The sequence below is a fragment of the Myotis myotis genome, unplaced genomic scaffold, assembly GCF_014108235.1.
Source record: "Myotis myotis isolate mMyoMyo1 unplaced genomic scaffold, mMyoMyo1.p scaffold_m19_p_7, whole genome shotgun sequence".
NCBI lineage: Eukaryota > Metazoa > Chordata > Mammalia > Chiroptera > Vespertilionidae > Myotis > Myotis myotis.
In genome coordinates this window covers 83670416-83693204 of record NW_023416379.1, presented here as the reverse complement: position 1 = coordinate 83693204, position 22789 = coordinate 83670416, and the positions used below count along the sequence as shown (strand labels likewise).

Sequence of the window (22789 nt, the reverse complement as noted above, 5' to 3'; positions counted from 1 at the left end):
TTGTGAACTGCTTGAGGATAAGGACATTATCATATATTTTCTTTCCCCTCCTCCTTACAATGCCTAGTGAGCCCTGCATGTGGGAGATGGTCGGTACTCTAGCTGGATCAGCTGACCTGCGTATGGGCGTGTACTGATTCCTGATTGATGCTCTATTGCAGATCTGCCTTTTCACTTTATTTTAAAAAATGTGTCTTCATGATATCCAGGATACAAGTAGGGGCCTAGTGAAAACATGTGCGTGTTTAAATTCATTTAAAATACTACTGTAAGAAGATCAGCTGCTAAACATCATGCCCTGGTGATTAACAGAGTGGCCTTGCTGTGCCACATTCGGGTGGACTGGCCATGAACGTTACCCTGATGAGGTTTAGTGGTAGAGGGTCTTTTCAAATCTGCATAAAAAGTGCCTTATTTTTGAAAGGTGCAGTCATATGTGGATGTAAAACTGAAACTCATTGACACAGACAAGATGGTGGTTGAAGGGGGTAGAGAGTTAGCAAAGGGTAAAGGGGGCCAAATATATGGTGACAGAAGATGATTTGACTTTGGGGGGTGGGGACGCAATGAAATATACAGATCATGGATCATAGAAATGTACACTTGAAACTTATATGACCCTACTGACCAGTGTCACCCCAATATATTTAGTCAAAAGAAGAAAACCTGACACTGGCAAAAAAAAAAAAAAAAAAAAAGAAAGGAAGGAAGGAAGGAAGGAAGAAAGAAAGAAAGAAAGAAAGAAAGAAAGAAAGAAGAAAGAAAGAAAGAAAGAGAGGTTCACTGGTTTGTATGTGCCTTTGGGCATCTGTCAGGAGGAGTGCCGTGACTGGTGTAGTGCATCCTGATGTGAATATAGTGCATAGGGAGTGAGATGGTGAGGTTCTGGCTGGAGACCTACCTAGGTCTCCAAAGCTGTGAAGTTGTTCTCAATCAATTTTTACAAAAAATGGGCAAAATGGGTCACATTCAGCAGCAAGTGTATTTTCATAGTTCACATATCACAGTTTTCACATACCAGTTTCAGGTGTGTGATATTTTTACGTGGACGTTCTAATGGCAGTATTACTCACTTTCACTGTCAGGTAGTTGCCCTTGGACTAAAGAGCTGGGTGGGGAGGAATGGGACGATTAGATGGACTTTTGCTTCCTGGCTTAGCAGTCCCTCATAGGTCTTTGCTCTAAGGATATGTGAATGCTGTGACCTTTTTGATCATGCTTTCTTCTTGTGCCCCTGAATTTACTGCAACAAAAGTCACATTCAGTCAAACACACTCAACTTTTTTGAGGAACATTTGTTCTGAAAACTTTTTTTTCATTTTAAATTCACTTGTGATCATGCTTTCCCCTGAATGACTGAGACTTCACTGTTAGAATCTAAAATAAGCTTGTTGGCAATGGGAGGGAAGAGGGCTAGACCAACAACCAAAAAACCTGAGTTCTCACCCTGCCTTTAACTATGTGACTTTGGGTAAGTCACTTCCCCTCTCAGGGACTCAGGGTCCTCATCCATAAAAAAAGTTCATTGCTCTAAGATTTAGAGTCTAAATTATTTCTGTTGTCTTTTTTATTCCTCTGGTTCAAAATAACTTGCAACAATGCTTAAGAATTATTGAGAGGGCAAATGAGACTTTTTCAGAAAGAACACAAGTAAGCTTTCACTTGAATGTCTTTCAGGGAACTTTCTTAGGAAGTACTAATAAAGGCCGCTCTCTAAAGAATGGCTTTGCTCACTGGACCCACTAGATTGCCAAATGAGAATAGTGTTTTTTGGGGAAAGATAAGGTTGTAATATGATATTCTGGGCCAAAATATTTCCTCTCAACCAAGACATTCATCTAAAAGAAGAAAATATTTATTCATCCATTTATTACATAAATATTGAGTACCTGCTGTATGTGCAGGCACTGAACTGTTGGAGGATACAGCGGTAAACAAGACAGAGCACTCATTCTCATGGACTTACAGTCATGCAGGGGAGACAAATAAATACACAAGCTAATTATAAAGGAAATAAAGAGAGGGTGTATTTGAGAGGGAGGAAACATACTCTGGGTGTAGTAGGCAGGCGAGACCTCTCAGAGGAGCTGGTGTTCACCCCAAGGCCTAAGGGATGAGAAGGAGAAGACTGTACAAAGAATCCGGGGAGAACATTTCAGGAATATGGGAAGGTTCTCATAAGGATAAGAGAGGAAAAGGAGACAGTGTCGGATGACCAGAGAGAGAGAGATAATGGGTTCCTGGACTAGGGTGGTACCATTGGAAATGAGAGGTTTGAGAAATGCTCTCAAGATGGAAATGACAAGATTCGGTAATGGATTGAATGTGGGAGTGAGGGATAATTGATGAATGGCTGGTGCCACTTTTATTGAGATGGGGGCACTTTTAGGGAGGAACTGAGGTTTTTTGGGGATAGAAGAATAAATAATTTTATCTTAAATATACTGTATTTAAGATACCTTTGAGACATCCCAGGAGAAAGTCAAGTAGGCAGTGAGATACATAAACTTGGAACTTGGGGCAGAGGTCAGGGCTTACCCCAGAAATGGGGAGTCATTGGCCTGAATAGGTACATTGAGTGCATGGGACTGAGATCACAGTGGGCAATGGTTCTCTACCTCAGCTGGCCATTGGACTCACTCCCAGAGATTCTGATTTAATTGAGCTGATGTGGGGCCTGGACAGTCATATTTTCAAAGCTCCCTAGGGTTTTCTTATTCAGTTAGGGTGGAAGAGCCACTGCTCAAGGAAGAAAGTAGAGAGGATCCCATAGAAGAGGGCCTAGGACTGAGCTTTTAAATAGTCTTAAAGAGTTTTCCATTCTTTATACCTTTATCCTGCTTGGAAGATCCAGCCTTTGGCTGTGTGGTTGAGATTAGATTCTCCTTACACCATGGCAGAGCACCTGTCCCTGATTACAGCCAGTGTGCCCTCTGTCTTCCGTGTCCTCCATTTCTGAGGGCATTGCTTGGGGGCTGAGGGTTTACGTACATCTTCTCTCAGCCAATCGTTCCAGTGTTACCCTGATGTGGTGTAGTGCTGGTGGGTATTTGTCACGCTTGAGAGACAGAGGATCTGTTCAGCTTTTGTTCTTCATTGTCCTATAAGAATTTGTTGTGGTTGTGGTGGCTGTGCAGGAGCAAACGTATACAAGGGGAAACGTGTGTTTTCTGTATATCTGCAGCCACAGGTAGATGGCCCCTGAGTTACTCTAGAGCAGTGGTTCTCAACCTTCTGGCCCTTAAAATACAGTTCCTCATGTTGTGACCCAACCATAAAAGTATTTTCGTTGCTACTTCATAACTGTAATGTTGCTACTGTTATGAATCGTAATGTAAATATCTGATATGCAGGATGGTCTTAGGCGACCCCTGTGAAAGGGTCTTTCTACCGCCAAAGGGGTCGCGACCCACAGGTTGAGAACCGCGGCTCTAGGGTGTCTGTAGATACTTGGTAGCTCACCTTCAAAGATAATTTCCAAAAGGTCATTGAGGCTTTTAAAATTTCACCTGCTCTTAAATTTTTCACGCTTGTAAGTGCTTCTCAAGTCCTTTATTTTTGTCTATGACTTCCAATTAATCCCCTGAAGCACCAGGCTAAGAGAAAATAAAAGTGTGCTCACACATCCATATACTGAGCTCAAATCTCATGCAGTCTCCATGAAAACCCAATGAAAAGGCTGTAGAAAGCAGAGGTAAAGCTTATTAAATTTTCTTGTGACCCATGGCCCACATAAAGTCCCACTGTATAAAGGAGCCATGCAAGATCATGTAGCCCTCCCCTTAGCCCTCAGGGAATCTGCCATTCCAAAAATATGGCCTATTAAAAAAAATAACTTCCAGGGACAATTCCATAAGCTTTCTTGTTAATGTTTACAGCTGTATCAACACCACACCAATACTTTTTTGTATGCTTGCAAGGAACAGAATCCACAGATTTAACTGTGACAAGTCCTATATAATTCCCTAATCGTGAAGCTAGTTAGAAACAGCAAGATGTATTGATGGAAGTTTGTTTAGGGTAATGGGTGCGCTATTAACTTTGTAATTGAATCCTTGCTGCTGCTTCTACTTGCTTTGAAAACCAGCCTTGACACTTCACAGGGCTTAGTTCTTAGGTGTCTCACTCTGCAGATCTGGATATTTTTCAGTCCTCCACAGCTGCTGGAAGAGGAAGGGAAGAAAAAAAACTAGAATGCCAACATTGGTAGAGCCACGTGATGAGTGGAAAACTTAGTCAACCAAGACAAGAACCATACCCTGGTTCAGGCCTCGCTAGTCAGTATCTGAGGACCATAGGGTAGTTGTTTTCCCTCTGTAGGGCTCAGTCACTTCATCTATGAATACCTTACTTGCTGGGGTCTAGGAGCTGTTTAATCTCTAAAAGCTCGTCAGAGTTCTAAAATCTATTTGTAAGCTGGATAAAAAGTCATAAATGGTGGGGAAAACAGCCATCAACAAACAATGTGAAATCTCACATTCACATGGTAACCCAAAGGGTAGTTTCCCTAGTATTTTTCTGATCATTTTTCTCCTAGCCTTAGTCCCTCTGTTATAGCAGATGCCCCAAACTTGCACTGGCAGGAAATAGGGTGGTGGGTGCATTTCAGTTAATGGGTCTCGTTGGAACATGTTTGGCTGGGGAGACAGCTACACTCATATTACCAAGCCTTGGCTTCCTATCTGTTTTCTTTGGGCTGGGTAGGCAATGAAAAAGGAGACAGGAAAATACATTTTGGGGCAAATAAAATAAGGAATTTGTCTTATGAAGACAGCTTATAGTTGGGAAATTCTAATGTTCAACTTAACCCTATCCTGATACAGTCCTCTTGTCCTGTTCTAAGTGGAAGATGAGTTGTTCTTGCTGCCCATAGAATATACCTTCCTGTTCTTGAAGGTCCTTAATAATCCTCCTTCAAGGTTTTTTTTCTTTTCTTTTATGGATATTAAACTTCATCCCCTTAATCAAAGGGGAAAGACTTATTCTAGTCTTCTTAACGGCTCTTTAAATCAGCTTCAATTACTTAACATTTTACTAAAATGTTGGGGCAACATGCTAGGGCATCACTGGTATATGGAAAGAAGAATCCACAGTATATTTCTGTTTATGTATTAGGCATTATTGTACTTGTTCACAACAGCGTCACTGTTCAGGTCTACACTTTACTAATGTGGCAGCGAGACAGTACTGTACTCTACTAAGTATGATTTGATGTCTTTTTAAAGAAGTCTTAGAACCTTAGTTATCTTTTAATTTGTACATTTCCAATATTTTAGGATTTCCTTGGATTTTAGACTTGAATAAACTAGAAGAGAGACAAAATTTTTTGTTTTTTAAATAATGGATTATCACATTTACATGGTAACCCAAAGGATATTTTTCGATCTTTTACAAAGCCACCGTTCTAGATTTAAAATAAAAAAAGCTGTGATTTAACACAAGTTGTTACATGCTTTCAGGCTTTGACATCTCACAAAGTATCCAGGTTCCTCTTGAGAGTTTGAGTTTCCTTATTTATATTTCTATTTTTTCCCCTTAAAGGGGTTCTAGGATTGAGTTTTGATTTTTCAGAAAAAGAGTCTCAGTAGGACATTAATTGTAACAGAAAAAAGAAAAAGTCACTATAGTCATCATGGAAATTTCCCTTTGACAAATGTGTGTGTCTCTGTTTCTGCCCCAACTTTGGGGTAGTAGCTGTCAGGGCACAGCCTCTCTGAACTTTCAGGGAGGTCTTGTCCTTCATGAAAGAAGAGGACACACCCCAGAGCATGTTCACCTTCCCCATCCTCGCAGAGGAGGTACCCAGAGAGTCCCTCGTGAGCTCCAGTGTCCTGGCCTCACTCTGATGCTTGACTCTGAGTCACCCTCTGGGACCTCAGCTCTCCACTACAGAACAGAACTAGCAATGCTTGCCACTAGATGATGCTGATAAAGCTATTTGAAACGGAAGGCTTTATATAGACACTACATTATGAGTACCAGTATTGATAATTCCTTGGCTTAAACCCTCAGTATGTATGTTCACATATCTATTTAGCATGGTCAATTGTTCAGCTAATTAATATGCTTTTATTTTATGATTTGCTGTTTCCAGGGCACAGACAGAAGCTTGATGACTCTAAACCTAGTTTGTTCTCTGACCGCCTCAGTGATTTAGGGCGCATTCCTCATCCCAGTATGAGAGTAGGTGTCCCGCCTCAGAACCCACGGCCCTCCCTGAACTCTGCACCAAGTCCTTTTAATCCACAAGGACAGAGTCAGATTACAGGTAAGACAGACTCATAGGTTCACTTGCGCAGACTCTGGTAGGCTGGGGGTGAGGGGCTACAGATGAGATGTGTTCACTTCAAAACTCCTGGCGCGATGAAATGGCTTACTATTCAAGAATCAAACTTGAAGGCGCTGACCTTGTTTTTTAAATTAAAAAAAACACACAACAACCAGATTCCAGTCTTTACTAACTTTGGGATGAAATGTGGGTGAAGTTTCTGCTGTAGCCGTGTCAGTCTGCACACTGGTGGAATGGTAATGACTGTCATCTCTGGGAGAATGTTTGTTACAAGTTTCTGTATTGTGTCCACGTGGTGCAGGGGATACCATCACACCCTCACTCTTAGAAAATTAGTTACTGTCTCAGGTTTGGGCTTAAGTTTCTTGGATGTATAAGTATTTCATTAAGTTTTCTTGAAAATCGCCCAGGGCTAACAGGAAGCCTTGATTGGTGGTTATAAGGCAAGGTCAACGAACAGCTCATTGGCACAGAATTTACTTCTGATTCACATTTAGCTCTGGTTCTTCCAGCGACATTTCTCTTTTACATTCTAGTAAGCTGCTTACTTCACCCTTATTCTTAAAAGTTAGCATCAGCATTGCATACAGACTAATTCACAGTTAGTGCATTAAGATACCCACCTTTTTTTGCCCCGTCCCCACTTAATGGTAGGACTATTCTGCTTGCTTTTACGTCATGCTGACAAGAGAGTATGTCAACCATCGTAGAGCTTTCATTTGCAGCTCATAAGTATTGAGAGCTGAAAGCAAGTCTACATGTAATCTCATTGCTATTGTTGGCAGAGGTGGCCTAGAATATAGAGGGGAAAATAACTCAAAACAAAATACACAATAAACTCTCAATGGATATTTTTTAATGATTAGGTTTTTGTCTATCGTGGTTAGGTTTGAGTGGCTTAGTGGTCTATAAACATAATTGTTTATAAATTAAATGACCTCTCTTCCCTTCTCTTCTGCTCATATTAAGTATATATTAGGTATCTATAAGGTATATGTCCCCTGGGATATTTACTTAGAGTACGTTACTGTGGGTATATGAATATTAGTCTGAATATATGAGGATGCCTGAGTATCTATTTTTAAAAAAATATAGAATTATAAGGATGAAATGTCTGAACACTGGGGAGAACCAGGTATCCGCATCAGGGAAGAACATTAGAACGCTGTGAAGAACTGCCATGTCTTAACCTCATAAACCTCTAAGTGTCAGTATGCAGGATGAAAAAGTTAATGTGTTCACTAGCATGTGTCCTGGATAAAAATGCAGGGGTGAAATTTACACTTTATGAAACAAGAGGACACACCCCAGAGCAATGTGAATTTGAAGCTTATAGCTACAGGTGCTGCCGCATTTAAAGCAGTGAATTTTGGATCACTGATTAAGGTTCATGATACCTGGCCTTTTGTGTTTATAGTAATCCTTAGACTCTGTGTGTGGGGGGTTGCAGCATAGTAGAATTGATTTATAGACAAGTCTTCCTCATTTTTTTTTAACATCCACAAAGTATTGGGCCCAACAACTTTCTCAAACTTTCCAAATTTGAAGATTCACACCCTTACCCACTCTCCTTAAATGCTCCCATATTGTTAATGAGACAATACAAGTATCTGCCCATAACCAAAGATTTCTACCATGAAGAGTTGTACCATGGCCCAAGAATACCCATTGCAGCGGCCACTTTAAAGTAAATTGAATAGATTTCATTATTTTCTCTCTGGATTAATTTTTTAATTTATTGAATAAATATGATTTAGAGCCTACCACACACATATTGAGAATTGGGTCTGAGGTAATATGAGGAAGAGAAGAAAATTAGAGTCTAGACTTTATTGTTGTTGTTAATCCTCATCCAAAGATATTTTTCCATTGATTTTTAGAGAGAGTGTAAGGGAGGGAGGGAGACACAGAGAGAGAAACATTGATGTGAGAGAGACACATCGATTGGTTGCCTCCTGCAGGCACCTTGACCCTGGCCGGAGATTGAGCTTGCAACCAAGGTACATGCCCTTGCCAGGAATTGAACCCGGGATCCTTCAGTCTGTGGGCCAACACTGTATTCACTGAGCCAAACCAGTTAGGGCTAGAGATTAGACTTCAACTTTCTGTGCCCCAGACTATAAGATTGTTGTTTCTTGAGTCCACAGTCTTCTCTCTGTATCCCCTTACTGAGGCTGTCCTATCTACGGTGGTCTCTGTGCTGGCAACATCCACCCATCTTCTAGGTCACTGTCATTTTCCTCAGGAAAGAGTCCCAGAACTTCCTCTAGAAGGCTGCCTATCCAGCCTCTAAACTGAGATTGCCTTATTTCATAGCTTCTGTGAATTTGCTTTCTTCTGCCCTGCTAGATTATAAATTCTTTGAGGGGTTTATTAGAGGGATTTATTTTATGTTGTTCCTAGTGCAATGGTAGCATCTCATTAAATATTGAACGGAAAAAAGTTTAGATGAGAAGCAACCAGTGCAAGAAGGGCTGGACTATCATGCCTTGTTAGCATTAACTGTTCTTTCTAATTTCCTGTCCCAGGGTGTCACTGTTCCCTGGTGATGAACAATAACGGGAAAAATCACATTTCAATGTAGCACTTACAGGGTTAAACCATTTGGAAGCGTTCTACTTTGGGATCTACATAATTGCATGATTAAATTTAAGTTCTACCTAAGAGCCTTACCTATAATGAATTTTATAACTTCTTTGTAATGTGCCACACCTGCATTTTATTTCATGTAATCCTTTGGATAAAGACATTTGTAATAGAAAGGGCCCAGTTCGCTCTCAATGTCTTGGCTCTCTTGATATCTCAAGCTCTTACCTCAAAACTGAAGATAACAATCATGGTTGTATAGTCACCACTAGTTCTCGCACTTGCCAACATAAAGGGCAAGTCAAACTCCCAGAAGAGCAAAATGAAATTAGAAACCATAAAGTGAGTCATAGGCACTCAGTGTTTCATATTAGTGTTCTCCGGTGCCTCTTGCAATTCTAGGGCCACGGGTCGAGCTGTGTGGGGGGTGGGCATCCTCACGGTGTTGGTCTGCTGGTGTCACTCTGCTGCGGTCTTCAGTGGCTGATGTTCTGCCTGAGGGCCCAGGGCCTCCTCACAGCTTCCTGAGGAAGTTGCTTCCTCTGTACCTTTTTTTTTTTTTAATCTTTCAGACATCTGGTGCCTGTCTCTGGGTGCTAGGTAACACCTAGTCTGTCACAAATGTCTCCCTCTTTGGGTTCAGAATGTGGTTATGGCAGTAGAGCAGGGACAGTGTGCTAGGAGATATTGCTCAGGATAATCCCTGCTTCAGACTCAGTGCTGTCTGCATGGGCGGACTGCACCTAAAGGAGAGGTGCCTCAGGCCGTTGGGTTTGGGGGATTGGGACAGTCATCTAACCTTTGGGCGGAGCGTTCTGCTATTCTGTTATTCAAGTGAACAAGATGGAGAGTTTCTGCTCACCAGGAGCTTACATTTTAGTCAGATAGTCAGTAAATGGGCAAATAAGCATACACACAAGACAATTTTAGACGATGGTGAATGCTTTGAGAAAATGAACGAGGGTAATGCGATAGCAGTTTAGGAAGGGAAGAAGCTAATTTTGATTAGAAAGTTGGGAAAGGGATCGTTGAAGAGCTTTGAAGACCTGTGAGCACACGCTTCAGGCAGTGAGAAGCTCGTCCAAAGGCTCTCAGGAAGGAATGAATGTGGCGTTCATGGGACAGGAAGGTCAGTGTAGGGGGGAAGTAGCAAACAAAGGGAATGATACAGAAAGGCAGGCAGGAGCCAGATTATAGAGAGCTTTTAAGGCCTTGATAGGGAGCTTGGGTTGTCCTGATTACACATCCTATTGAAGGATGTGAAGCAAGAGAATATTATATGTTTTTTGTTTTTTTTTTAAAAAAACCGCTTTGGATGCTATGTGAAGGACAGATCATTAGGGGACAATGGTAGAAGCAGGGCCATCATGTAGACAGCTACTGCAGTAGCCCAGGAGATTGTTGAGGATGGTAGCATTTCTTTTCTTTTTTCAAAACTCAGATCAAATGCTGGCACCTCTGCCAGGCCTCTTCCAACCTGAGCTGAGTCTCAGTTTTCCATACCACTGTCTGTGGATGACAGTTATTTGTTTACACGTCTGTCTCCTCCATCAGACTTTGAACTTTCAAAGTCTAGCGCCATGTTTTGTTTATCTCTGTATCTCCAGTGTCTCATATAGTGCCTCTGCTTGGTGACTTTGGTTTGGTGTTGAATGAATGAACAGGTCATTAACTTCTTCAGGAAGTGTGACTCATTATTATTGTAGCCCTAATATTTTTCTAGTACCTATTTGGTTGAATTACCATTAGCTAGCATTTACTGAATGTGTGCCTTGTGCCAGACGTTGTTCTAATGGGGTTAACTGACATACCTCATAGCAGCTCTATGAGATGGGTGGCTTTGTGATGAAAACTGAGGCTCAGAGAAGCTAAAACACTTGCCCAAGGTTCCACTTACCTCTAGTAAGTGGTAATACAGGAATTAACTTCAGATCCACATAGTTCTTCACCACCATGTGCCCTTGGGAAGCTGACACGTATTTCTATCCAGACTCTGTTTCCTCCCACTTCAGTACCTAACAACTTTCATTTATGCAGCTCTTTACCATTAATAACATGGTTTTACCTGGAGCTTTTATTAAAGCCTTATTCTGAAAAGCACATATTTTGCAGGCGGGAGGAATTGTTTTTCTGAGAAATGGCTTGCTGAAGGCCTCATCAGCTGTTACACTTGACTGTGAGTTCCAGGTTCTTGGCAGGCAGTCACCCTCATCCAGGCATGTTGCTAACAGTCTAAGTGACATGCATCTTAAGGGACTAATTTCTTTTCCTTCTCTCCATTGAATATTACTTAAGATCCTTAGAGACAATATTTCTATTAAAAGGATGCATTAGGAGTATCTGAATTATACTTTAAAATGCAATCTAATCATTTTAATGATTATATATTTTTGAGTATATATATATATATATATATTCAAGGTAACATTTTTAGGAATATCTTGAAAAACAACTTGCTAGACAACATGTAGAATGACAATCTTATTAGCAGTCACCTGGCCAAATAGTGGTTCCCACCAGCTTCAGTCTGATTCTGTCTGCCCTTGGCAAACAATGCTCCTCCTCTGAGCATTGAGAGGATCTCAGCCATTAATAACATGGTTATTAATGGTTATTAATCTCAGTTCGGCCGGGGCTGCATGTGTGTCTCGCTGTCCTAGGCCTGAGCCCACTCTGCTTGCACAGATACATTTGTTAGTGTAATCCTTTCAGAAGTAGGAAGGCACGGCTAAGTAGTATGTGTTTCAAATGACCGTTTTATTCAAGTGCCGAGTAGCCACATGATTCTTTAATGTGAAACAAGTTGGGAGGCGCAGTGGGCGGGGGCTGGGTGGTGTGGCTCTGAATGGGAAGGAGAAGGAACCCCTGAGAGGCTCAGTGGCTGTGAGCAGGAAGAGTGATCGCAGGTGCCGACAGTGCGGAGGATTGTAGGAGGTGGAGAGTGGGAATTAAGTGAGGTCTTATGCTTTATGACCACTGTGGTCCTACTCACCTGTAGCCATCTGTGTCTTGAGGAACTGAAATAGCCACGCTCAAAGGCAGGTTGTTAGAAGTACTCTTCTTCTACGTTGGTGGTGCTGTGTTTTAATTTCTGAAGTTACTGGAAAGTCTTGTCCTGTCTTCTTCCTTTCAGATCTCTTGGGCAGGATAGCCAAGTAAATTTGCTGCTGCCATACACATGTGTGATCTGGCAGTGTCTTTCGTGGAGATGCTGGTTCCGATCTTTGTGAAAAAATGGCGCAGATCCTGTGTGTAAGCACTGTTTCACATCTGTGCAGCTGTGGCAGCCACCTTGGGAGGGAGAGCAGCGTTCATGTCCTGCCTGTGCTGGCTTTGAGGAATAAAGCTCAGTAAGACCCTGAAGGCCTGGTGGTCACTTGTCATATTATTGCTTCACCGGTTAGCAGCATCGTAGATCAGTTTCTTATAGGTCTCTGTCTTCTGGCAGCCGGGATCTCCCTATTAACCAGAGATGCTTTGGTTTTATTGTGCTTCCAGAAGAAACAGAGGGGCCATGTTCCAAGAAAAATTAATTTCTTGAGTTCCAAAAACTTGCCTTTATAATCTTCCCCTATCTGGAATAGGATATGCATCGTTAATATCTAATTGGGATAAGGCTCCATTTCCTACATAATGTCTCACTAATGTCTCCATTTCTAGCCTGCCCTTAGGTCTCTGCCCAGAGGACAGTTTCTTTCTCTCATTCTTTTCCAAAGCGTCATCTTTCTCATTTTAGCTGTATATTTAGTTACAGCTTTACAAACATGTGTGTGTATGTAAGTGTGTGCACACATGTATGCCTATCTTTTCTTTCTATTAGTTGCCTCAGGACCTCTCTCACCCCCTTTTACCTTTTGCTTTGGACTGTGGGCACAATGATCACAATAGGGGGCTGACTCTGAGTGAAATATGCCATCTACAGGGCTAGCCCAGGGGCAAGTTAGGCATGCGATTTGGTATAATAGACACTGTGGTGGTATATTTTGATATTTAAACATGGGTGGGCACCCAGGGCTTCAAACAGAGAGCTGGTGTATATTGTACTCTGCAGCATTAAAAGCAACAACAATGTTTTACAAATAGCATCAGTTTAAAAAGTATTTTCATTCATTTTTTTTCACACTTCAGTTTATACAGAAATATTCCAGGAATATAATTGTGTAGCACTACCCCCAGTTAAGGCTATAAGATTCTTTCTAGGGCTTTGTTTATTTTGCTAAGGATTTGCTTTTTAACTGTTTAAAAACAGCTGGAAAAGACAGCCATTACAGAAGGGTCAGTATTGTGAGCCCTGGTTAGGGAATAAGAAAATGTAGGCACCAGGAGATTTCTGAAACTAGAAATCAGGGTCCCAGGGAGGTGAAACCTGACAGGGTGGGTCAGGTGAGGAGCTTGGGAGGATGTGGGGGAAAAGGTTGAGAATAATAACACGTTTGGAACTGTCACCAAGGTGAACGGTGTGAAAGGAAAATGGCTTTGGTTGAGCAGCACTGAGGACCCAGCTAAAGAGAGAGATAATTGGGGGAGCCAGTCAGCTCAGTTATGTGATATTCTCCTGTCGTGGTCACAGCCTGTGAACAGGAGTGGGCTCTGGTGTGGTGGGTCATCAGTGGGAATGACAGTTTCTCCTAGGACTTGGTACAAGTCAGGGGAACCAGGAAGATGTTGAGCCAGGTACCAACATGAGGGAACGTTCTGGAAATGTGTAGGTTATGATAAAGATGGAAGAACTTCTGAAGAGAAGTTGGCTCATTCTGTGGCTTTGGAGGATGAGCAGCAGCCAAATGAAACGGTTAGAGGAAAGAACTGGGCAAACCCAAGTTACTGTTCAGGTGGGAAGTAGGAGCATCTGATGGAAAGGCTGAGGGCAGTGCTCTGTTAAAGCATCCCAGGCTTCCCCCGTCCTGTCTGGGAGCTGACCAGACGCAGCTCTGTACTTTTGTTCTTACTCAGTTTCATTATGGCACTTTCACCTCCTCTTTCTACCTGGTAGGGTTATTTTGTGGCTCTGATGCTTCATCCAGAGTGCTGGCTAGTCCTTACCACTTTGTCTCACCTTGAAGCTAAGACAGGCTGCTTTTGTTCTTCAAGACTGTGATGAAGATGCTGGACATAATTAGGACTATAATATTCTTGGCATAAGATATTAATGAGGGCATTAATGAGGGAATGCCTGTGTACCTCTCTCAAAGCGGACCCTGATCCACATTAACGGCTATTTTCTGGGTGGCCTTTTAACTAGCTCTAAATCACATTAGAGATAAGGCATTATCTTGCTTGGGATAACATGCACAATAGACAGGTGAGCTTGCTCTTAATCTGTTGCCTTATTAATCCTAGGAAGCAAGTTTTAGTGAACCCCTTCTGCTTCCCAATAGTCACAAAGGGTAGGAGATGAAGGTGAAAAGTTCATGGTACACAGACTACTGAAATGGACTTGAGGATTGTTATTGGACTGCAAGCAAGTCAATAACAAAAATGGCTCCAAAACAACTGCAGATGGTCCTCAGCTTAGGCTGGTTCAACCTAAAATTTTTAAACTTTATGATCATTCGAAAGCAATATGCATCCAGTAGAAACCAGCTAGGCTGATGTTGACCGTGCTCTGTCAACTAGAAGCCATTTGCCGACTAGTTGCCACAAATTCTTGCAATACTGTGGGGTATCATTCATCTTGGAGGAGAAACTTGAATGCTTTAAAAGGAGCAAATTGCTCTCCCTTATCTCCTTACCTCTCTTGGGCCTTAATTTCCTCTTTAGCATGTTTGTTCTGCTCTTTCTATTTGAAAAACATTCTTGATAGGGAAGATTACATCGAAAACAGTGTTGGGTAATTTTCCTCTATAACTGTCATCCGTAAAAATGATGTTGGTTGTTCTCAAACTTTGTTGCACATTAGTATCACCTGGGGAGCTCGTTAAATGTCCAGGTGTCCAGGCGTTACCCCTGAACCAGAATGTACCAGTGCTGCAGGCCCAAGGCCAATTACCCCAGGCTTACCTTGCTCATCCAGAGTCAATCCTGATCCACCCAGGGGCGTCTCAGGAGCCTCATTTTCAAGGTCAGATGATGTGTGGGGGCAGCTAAGTGCCCTCAGCTACTTCTCGGTTTCCCGAGGGCACCACCTTTGTGTCCATTTCTACTGCTGTTTTCCCTCCACATCCTTCCCTGTGTGCCCAGTCCTGTACTGGACTTCTGCCCTGTTTCTATTATGATGCTGTCAGAGGGAGATTTTAAACCTGCATGTCTGATTATGTCACGCCATACTTCAAAACACCTCAGCGACCTTTCATTGCACCTCAGTGTGGCCCAGCAGGTTCTGCATAGTCTGGCTCCTCTCTGCCTGCTCTCCCAGTCTCATGTCACACTATTTTGAACCCAGTGTCAGTAATCTAACCAAACTGGCTTTCTCAAACTATGCTGCCTCAGTCCCAGGAACTTGATACATGCTGTTTGCTTTTCCTTAAGTTCTCCTGTCCCTCATCTACTTGTCTACTAGACTTCAGCTTGCCATTCAGCTCTTGGCTTAATCATTACATCTTTAGAGAAACCTCCCCTGACTCCCAGAAGTGGTTGGAGTCCCCCACTGTACATTCTTCTGGTGCCAAGGATATCTCATTTTCCCCATTTATCACAGTTGCATAATTAGTTGGTTATTGTCAGTCTCACCTGCCAAACTGAAAACTCTATGAGGGCATTAATATCCCTAGTGCCAAGCACAGTACCAGGTAGGTGCAAAATAAATTTCGTTTGAATGAATGGGTGAATGACTGGGAGATAACTCTTAGAACCGTGGGCACCATCATCTATCCAATAGCAGGACTCACCAAGCTTGGGACCTTCTTTAACACCTTAGATGTTGATATCAAAGTGATTTGAACCAGAATTTATTATGCCCATTTCAATACTGTGATTTGAACTAAGAGTCACTTCCATTGGCCAGTCTCACGTCCCAGTTGTATCTCAAGTTCTGGTTCTACCTGTGTGTAGCTTAGTCCCCACTTGCTGGCTTTACTTCTGAGATCCAGGGTAGGCCAAGGCTCAAACCAGGTTAAGTGTGACATGTGATATAACCTCTTGTTTCTTCTATTAGGTTTTCCTTTTAAATTTAAAGAAACCCCTTCATTTTCTGTAAGAGAGTTATGAGTTCCATTCAGCCAAAGGTTGGAGAAACTTAAAAGGCGCTTCTCATTATCTTGTCCTCATAGTCCAACTTCCTTCTGGTTTTACTTTGAGCATTTTGTTACAGGCTATGATGTGTTAGGCTATACTTATCACTTCTCATTCTCTTCCCTGCGATTGTCTCCTAAGTTTCTCTTCTCATAATCTCTTGTCATGCCTGGTATACCCTACATAGCATGCAGTTTTACCCAGTTTGCTGTTTCCCCCCTCAAATTTCAGTTTAACGTTCTGTGACTCAGTTGGGTTGGTTTTCTGCCAAATGATTCTGGGAGCCACCTTGGTCAGTTTGAGAAAGTTCACTGAAAAATCCAGTCTAGCTAAAAAGGTTATTAGAGAAGACGTGGACTTTAACATTTAGTATTTAGTCTAAGTTGTGTTGAAATGGGAATTCATGTCCATGTGAATGTGAGTATATATTATGAATGGCAGTAATATGACAGGAGTAGTTGAGGATGGGAAACTAACTCTGCCTCTCTCTGTCAATAGTATTGACTTTACTTGACCCTGGTAGCAATTGAGAGACATGATCTTAAACTATGAGACTCTGTTCACTATAAATACCCCAGTTTTCTCAAGAAATAGTTGAGGTCTACAGAGCCTGATCTGAGTGCTGATTAAGAGAAACACAGGGGTGGAGGATAAGAAGGGGCGATGTGGATCTCTCCAGTTGCGCCCTGCTCCCCAAGTGCAGCAGGAGCTCACTGTAGGCACACTGAGCTTGGGCAGAAATCACACTACTCAGAGCCTGCTGGCAGCACAAACAGGAAGCAGCCTCTGGGTGCTGGTGCGGGCTCTGCCGTGTTCACTTGTTTCCTCCCGTCTCTGCATGGAGTTCAGCACCGTGTCCACCGTGCCTCGTTGTGAGTGATCCTGAGGAAGGCAGGCCCTTCTTCACACGTTTAACCGAAGTATTTTCAAAAGGGGGCCTGCTTGGATCCACCACCGAGTTTCTACACATACCTTTCACTGGGCCTCTATAAAGCTCTCTGACCACTGTACCCCCCGCTCCTACCCTTCAAACTTATTAAGAAAGTTTTCCCAGAGTCAGTTCATTTCCTAGTATGCCTTTTTTCCCTAACCATCTGCCCTTCCCATTCCTCTCTTATTATGAGCCCAGGTGTTTGGAGTTCAATTATGCAGACATGAAATGTAGCTTTTCAGTCATTTGCAAGTATGGCTGCTCGTAGAGCCCATGACTCTTTGCATATCACTTCAGAAAATGCCCAGCCACTCCTTCCTTTTCCCCAGACCAGTTATAACCTTCAGAAGCTCTAGTCCAACCCAGAGAAGAGAGCTTGCTCTCCTCATACCCACAGGAGGAAGTAAACTGTCATCTCCATTTATGCAAAGACAACTTGAGAGGTGGGACCCCCCCCCCCCCCCCAGTTAGCATCTTTGAGCAACCCCTGGGCATGTTGCCGTCTGTGCTGTTATGCTTTGGAGGTTTAGAGAATGGAAAGCAGATGCCACCAATCTCCAGGCAGCCTAAGCCGAAGGAACACCACCTTAGAGGGAGAACATACAAAGTCCACCCTGACATTGATGTTCTGTTCATCTCTATCGTCACAGCTTTTTTAAAGACACAAGTAGATGCTTTGAACGTTTTGAATTCATTGTTTTACATCTATTAGTCTTACTTCCCCAACTGGTTGTGTGAGATTTTTTTTCAAGGCAAGAAATATCTTCTGTTTCTTATCTGTCTCTTACACATCACACTGCCATGTGGGCATCCAGGAGCTGTTTATCTCAACAAAAGCAGATGATTTGCTGATTCACCAGAACAACATGCAAAAAATTTCCCCCTCAAAAGTCCTGTTCGTGTGGCAGTGGTGACCATTTGTACTTTGTAGATGAGACAGGGATAGCTAATCAGACCCTTGCCCGCCACTTAGTGAGTAGGGAAACTGCCAAGTGCCCGCAGGCTCTGGACTTCGGTGTCCTTTCAGAATACCAGCCGTGTGGGGTGGTCCCATGCAGTTTTAAGAGTAGCAGTATCTCTGACAGACTCTGCCTCAGTTGGAATGATTGCTGAAGGGATTCCTTATATCAAATGACTGTTTGCTTTTTCTTTAAGTTGAACTCTTAGTAGCTAGGTTTGGTCTGTTCTTACGGAGGAAGCCACGGTTTCTTTGGGAAGTGTGCTGTTGCAGATTTGAGGTGTTAAATGAAGTGCCTGCCCTTCCATGCCCAGTGGTAGTTCTTAGCATGCGTTCACAGGTAGAACTGGGGACTGTTTTCTCATTTGTTTTATCTCTAAGCTCCTTACTGCTTCTTTCTCTTCTTTCCCATTTAGTCATGTTGATTAGTCACATCCTGCCTGTGAGACAGCAGGCCCATAACATAGGAAAGACCTGATTTTTTCTCTGTTTGTTACAGTTCAACTTCCCCTAAATCCCCCTTTTTAGGTGCTAGGAGAGAAGTTTGGGGAGAAATAGGGGTGGAGTCCTACTGAAATGCTCATGTGGCATTTAATATTGCAGATTTCCCAAGGACTAGTATATGTGCACATAACACCAAGGGTTTTGTTTTTAAAATGTCATATTTGAATCTCTATAGGATAGTAATAAAAATAGCATTGATACTGTTTCTGAAGATTGCCATGTAAAAACAATGAATTACAGTTTATAAAACACCATAAACATACTTAAAGTTTAACAGCAGTTTTCATCTCTTTTGAAAATTTCAGTTATCCTTTCAAAATGTATGGGTGCTTATAGTTAATGAAAGCCACCAGGATGTACTAGTAGCATCAAGACTATGATTGGCTGCTCTATCCTCTGAGACACAAAAATCAAGAATATTCTTTTAGGTTGGAGTGGTAAGTCATGGTGTGCCCTCCATATTTCTGCCGGCTGGAGAAGACAAACTACTCAATGTAACTCTGGATGGGCAGAGTGAAAGAGTGGATTATACTGGCTCTGTGGGGCCTGAGGTTGAGATGAAGACAGTTTCTGGTTTGTTAGTGGTTAATCAGTAGGTTTTTCTCAGAGCTGGGCCCTGCACTCCTTCCTATTAATGACCTTGGGATTGACTGGTGATGCTTAAAAAACATCTGTCACCTGCTCTGACTCATCCAAGTTAAGAGTGAATCTCAGAAGTCTCAGGTTTCTTCAGGAAGTTGAGATCAGAAATCCTTTATGAGATCAGGTTGAGGTGAATTTTCTCTCTGTAAGCATGAATCATTGGTACAACAAAGCAAATGCGCTATAATCATATATTTATAACAGAATTCTACTTTCTTGGTGATCGGGCATTTGCAAGTCAAGGTATTTTAGAGCCATTTTTTCTCCCCTAACATTTTGAAAAAAGTTAAAGTGTACAGTCTTAGAAAATGCACTAAAAGAGATGAAGATTTCTTGGTCTTGGAGAAACCAAGACTAAGAAAGAACGTGATTAAGGTTAAATGATTGCAGTGGGTACGACGTGACTAACACAGATATATTCTCCAAATAGTGAACTTCAAAACTATAGCAAGCTTCCTAGTAATTGTCCTCTGCTAGAGTTAGAGTTCATGGGCTGGAAACCTAAATACAGAATGAAGGTTCAGTAAAGGTGTAAGTTTTAACAGTGGGGAACATTTATTGAGTTCTTTCCATGTGCTAAGTTTGTTATTACATCATCTCATTCATAGCAACCTTAGTGGGGAGGTCTATCTCCATGACACAGATTAGGAAGCTTGAAGCTCAGGTAGGTTATATAATTTGTCCAAGATCACCCAGGCCAGAAATGGTGGAGCTAGGATTGATGACTAATGGTTCCTTCACAGGATATTAGGGAAGGCCTAGGGTCTTTAGAAACCATTATGTGTTTGTTAAGATTGCCATCCCACACAGGGAATATAGTCAGTAATATTGTAATAACTGTATGTGGTGTCAATTGGGTACTAGACTTATTGGGGGGATCACTTTGTAAGTTATATAATGTCTAATCACTATATTGTACATCTGAAATGAATGTTATATTTTATGTCAACTGTAATTGAAAAACATTTTTTTTAAAAGATTGCTGTCGCTTTTAAAATTACTTATACTCAAATCTAGTGATCTCCACGTGGCAGCTCTTGTGTTCTATTTTTCTTTAGTAACGCTCTCTTCTTAAGTAGGTCATTATTATAGAATCTTAGGATGGTGATGGTGGCCTTGAAAGAGATTGGCTGGACTGCAGCCTGCCCTCTGAGAGACAAAGCACCCCAAAACGCAGCGAGATCTTCTCAGTTGTTTAGGGATAGTGAGAAGTTATTTTGGCTAATCTTGGCTATCTTCAGGAAGGACCCCCACTAAGTAAAACTATCCTTTAATAGACTGTTCTGGCAGGAAGTTTATGTAGAAGCTAAAACCTCACTGACACAACTGCTTTTATAGGGGAAGTTAGAAAATGACTACTACTTCTTGTAAAATTCCATTATTCACTCTCAAGCCACCTTGGAAAGTCATTCCCTGGGGGTTTATTGAGTACCTACTGTGTGACAGGCGTTATACCCGATTATGCTGAATGTGTCCTTGGAAATCTTCACGAATAACACTAGGCAACCCAGCCACACTGCATAGTTTAGAGTCAGATTTTTAAATTTTTGAAGAATAATGATGATTTGCACCCACTCTATATTATTTAATGCTTACACAACTCTCTGAGATAACATTGTCAAACCTGTTTTACAGATGAGGAGATTAAAGCTCAGCAACTTTGAGAAACACACCCCAAATCACACAGCAGGGCCTTGATGATGTGCCTCCTAAAGAGAATAAGTTTCAGTATACCACTTTCCAGTTACTCAAATGTTTTACTTATATTATCTCATCTAATTTTGTAAACAGAATGATAGTAGTTATTATTATATTCATTTTTCAGAGGGCAATAATCACTTCTAGATACTATACACTTAATATTGCCAGGAGTATCAGATGACTTATCATGTAAGGCCTAGTTCATGTACTGCTCACAGCAACCCTAATAAGTATCATTATTCCAGATGAGCCATTGAGGCACCCAAAGTTTAAGTGCCTTGGTTAGTGCAGTGGGGAGCTCTGCCTAGCCACATACACATAACTCCCCTTGCCGTATTCGCTCTACCATATTGTGCTGCCTCGTTTTCCACACGGGGAAACTGAGGTACAGAGCGCATGATGACACAGCTGAGGTCATACAGCTTATAGTGAGGGTTTGCACCCACTCTGTATTATTTAATGCTTACACAACGCTCTGAGATGATATTATTAAACCTGCTGGACTCCGCCTTGGATCCTCTCTTCACTTGTTTTCCTGGCACTGGGCTGCCTTTCTGCACAAGGAGGCCTGGGTGATGTGGGAATAGCTTTAAACCTATAGCAAATGTATTAACTCCACTGCAGACTTGTTTTAACCATGGAACTATCCCTGTGTCACCAAGAGTTTTGTTTTTGTTTTGTTTTTTTTTAAAGAGAAAGGCTGTATCTTACATCCAAGTTAAGTTCCCCAATTTCTTTGTGATATGTTTAACTTTAATAATTTTAGTCACTCTTTACATTTCTTTGTATTTTTTTCCCTATTTGGGGGCATGGAACCCCAATACTACTGGTGACTACATGTCACAGGTGAGGAATGGACACTCAGGCCACACTGCTTTGCTCAGGAAGTCATCTGGTGACGTTAGAGTAGAACTCAAACCCAAATATGAGTCCCTCTGTGCCCAACTCAGCTCTGTGGTTCCTGACCCTTGTGTCTATTGAAAATGTTGCTTCTGGTGCTGTAAGGAATGTGTCTTTTCCCATCTGAAGATCATTTCCCATTTCTCTGAATAGTGAATTACATTAACGGTTAAAGCAAGGAAGTCAGTATCAGATATATAACAAGGACCACTCACTCAGATTTGAAATGCTGCCAATCTATACAATCTCAGCCTTGAACATTTTAAAGTACAAAGGTTCATTACTTTAACGACCAAGTATCCTTTAGATTTCTGAAGGAAAAGTTTATGGTCACCATTTACACTAATATACTTTTATTCAAATTGCAAACTCAGGTAAAAATGTTTCTGAAAATGGAATAAGGATGAATTTTTCTATATATTTGTTGGTAGAGTAAATATCAGATAAATATCCAGATGTGTTTAATTATTTTGAGTCAAGAAAAGTATGTCCTATTTAGACAGTCTTTAAATAAATTGTTTCTGAATTGAACAAATAAACAAGAAATAGCTGAAACTAGATGACTTTGTAGAGAAAAACTTGAAGTATTTAAAAAGAGGAATCATCTCAGAAAAACCTATGTCTTGTTATTCTCATTTTTTAAGAAATAAACTTTAATTGACTATCCAAATATTTTAATAGTTTTTGAAAAATAAGCCTTTCATATCCAGAGGCTGACAGGTGATGTAGGCATAATTTAAAACCTATTGCAAATTTATTAACTCCAATGAAGATGTGTTTTAACCATGGAACTACCCTAGTGTTACAAAGAGTTTTTTTTTTTAAAGAGAAAAATTAATACTTACGGAGTGCCTCCTATGCTAGTCCTCTACTCATAGTTTTCTCCTGTAATCATCACATCCCTGTGATTTAGATATTATTGTTCCTCTACCCCTTTTACAGATGAGGAAACTGAGGCTCAGAGTCACTGAGTTATTAACCCAAGATTACAGTTAGAAAGTAGAAGTTTCAGAGCCTGAACCTAATTCTGAACATTCCAAAATCCATAGATATTCTAATATATAACGCTGTCTTGCGAATGGCCTGCTATATTAGAATTTTAGAAATT

General features: G+C 41.4%; 1 protein-coding gene across 6 annotated transcripts in view; it reads left to right on the top strand.

Annotated features, from left to right (window-relative positions):
* The window catches only part of RUNX2 (RUNX family transcription factor 2), a 121436-nt gene that overhangs the window by 63269 nt on the left and 35378 nt on the right, over positions 1 to 22789 (top strand). For 4 of the 6 annotated variants that reach the window (XM_036316041.1, XM_036316038.1, XM_036316039.1 and 1 more), the window contains exon 4: positions 6095 to 6268. The exons of the other annotated variants lie outside the window; for them this stretch is intronic. In XM_036316041.1, coding sequence (XP_036171934.1) covers positions 6095 to 6268 — 174 coding nt within the window. The remainder of the gene's footprint in view (positions 1 to 6094; positions 6269 to 22789) is intronic. 6 annotated transcript variants of the gene reach the window in all.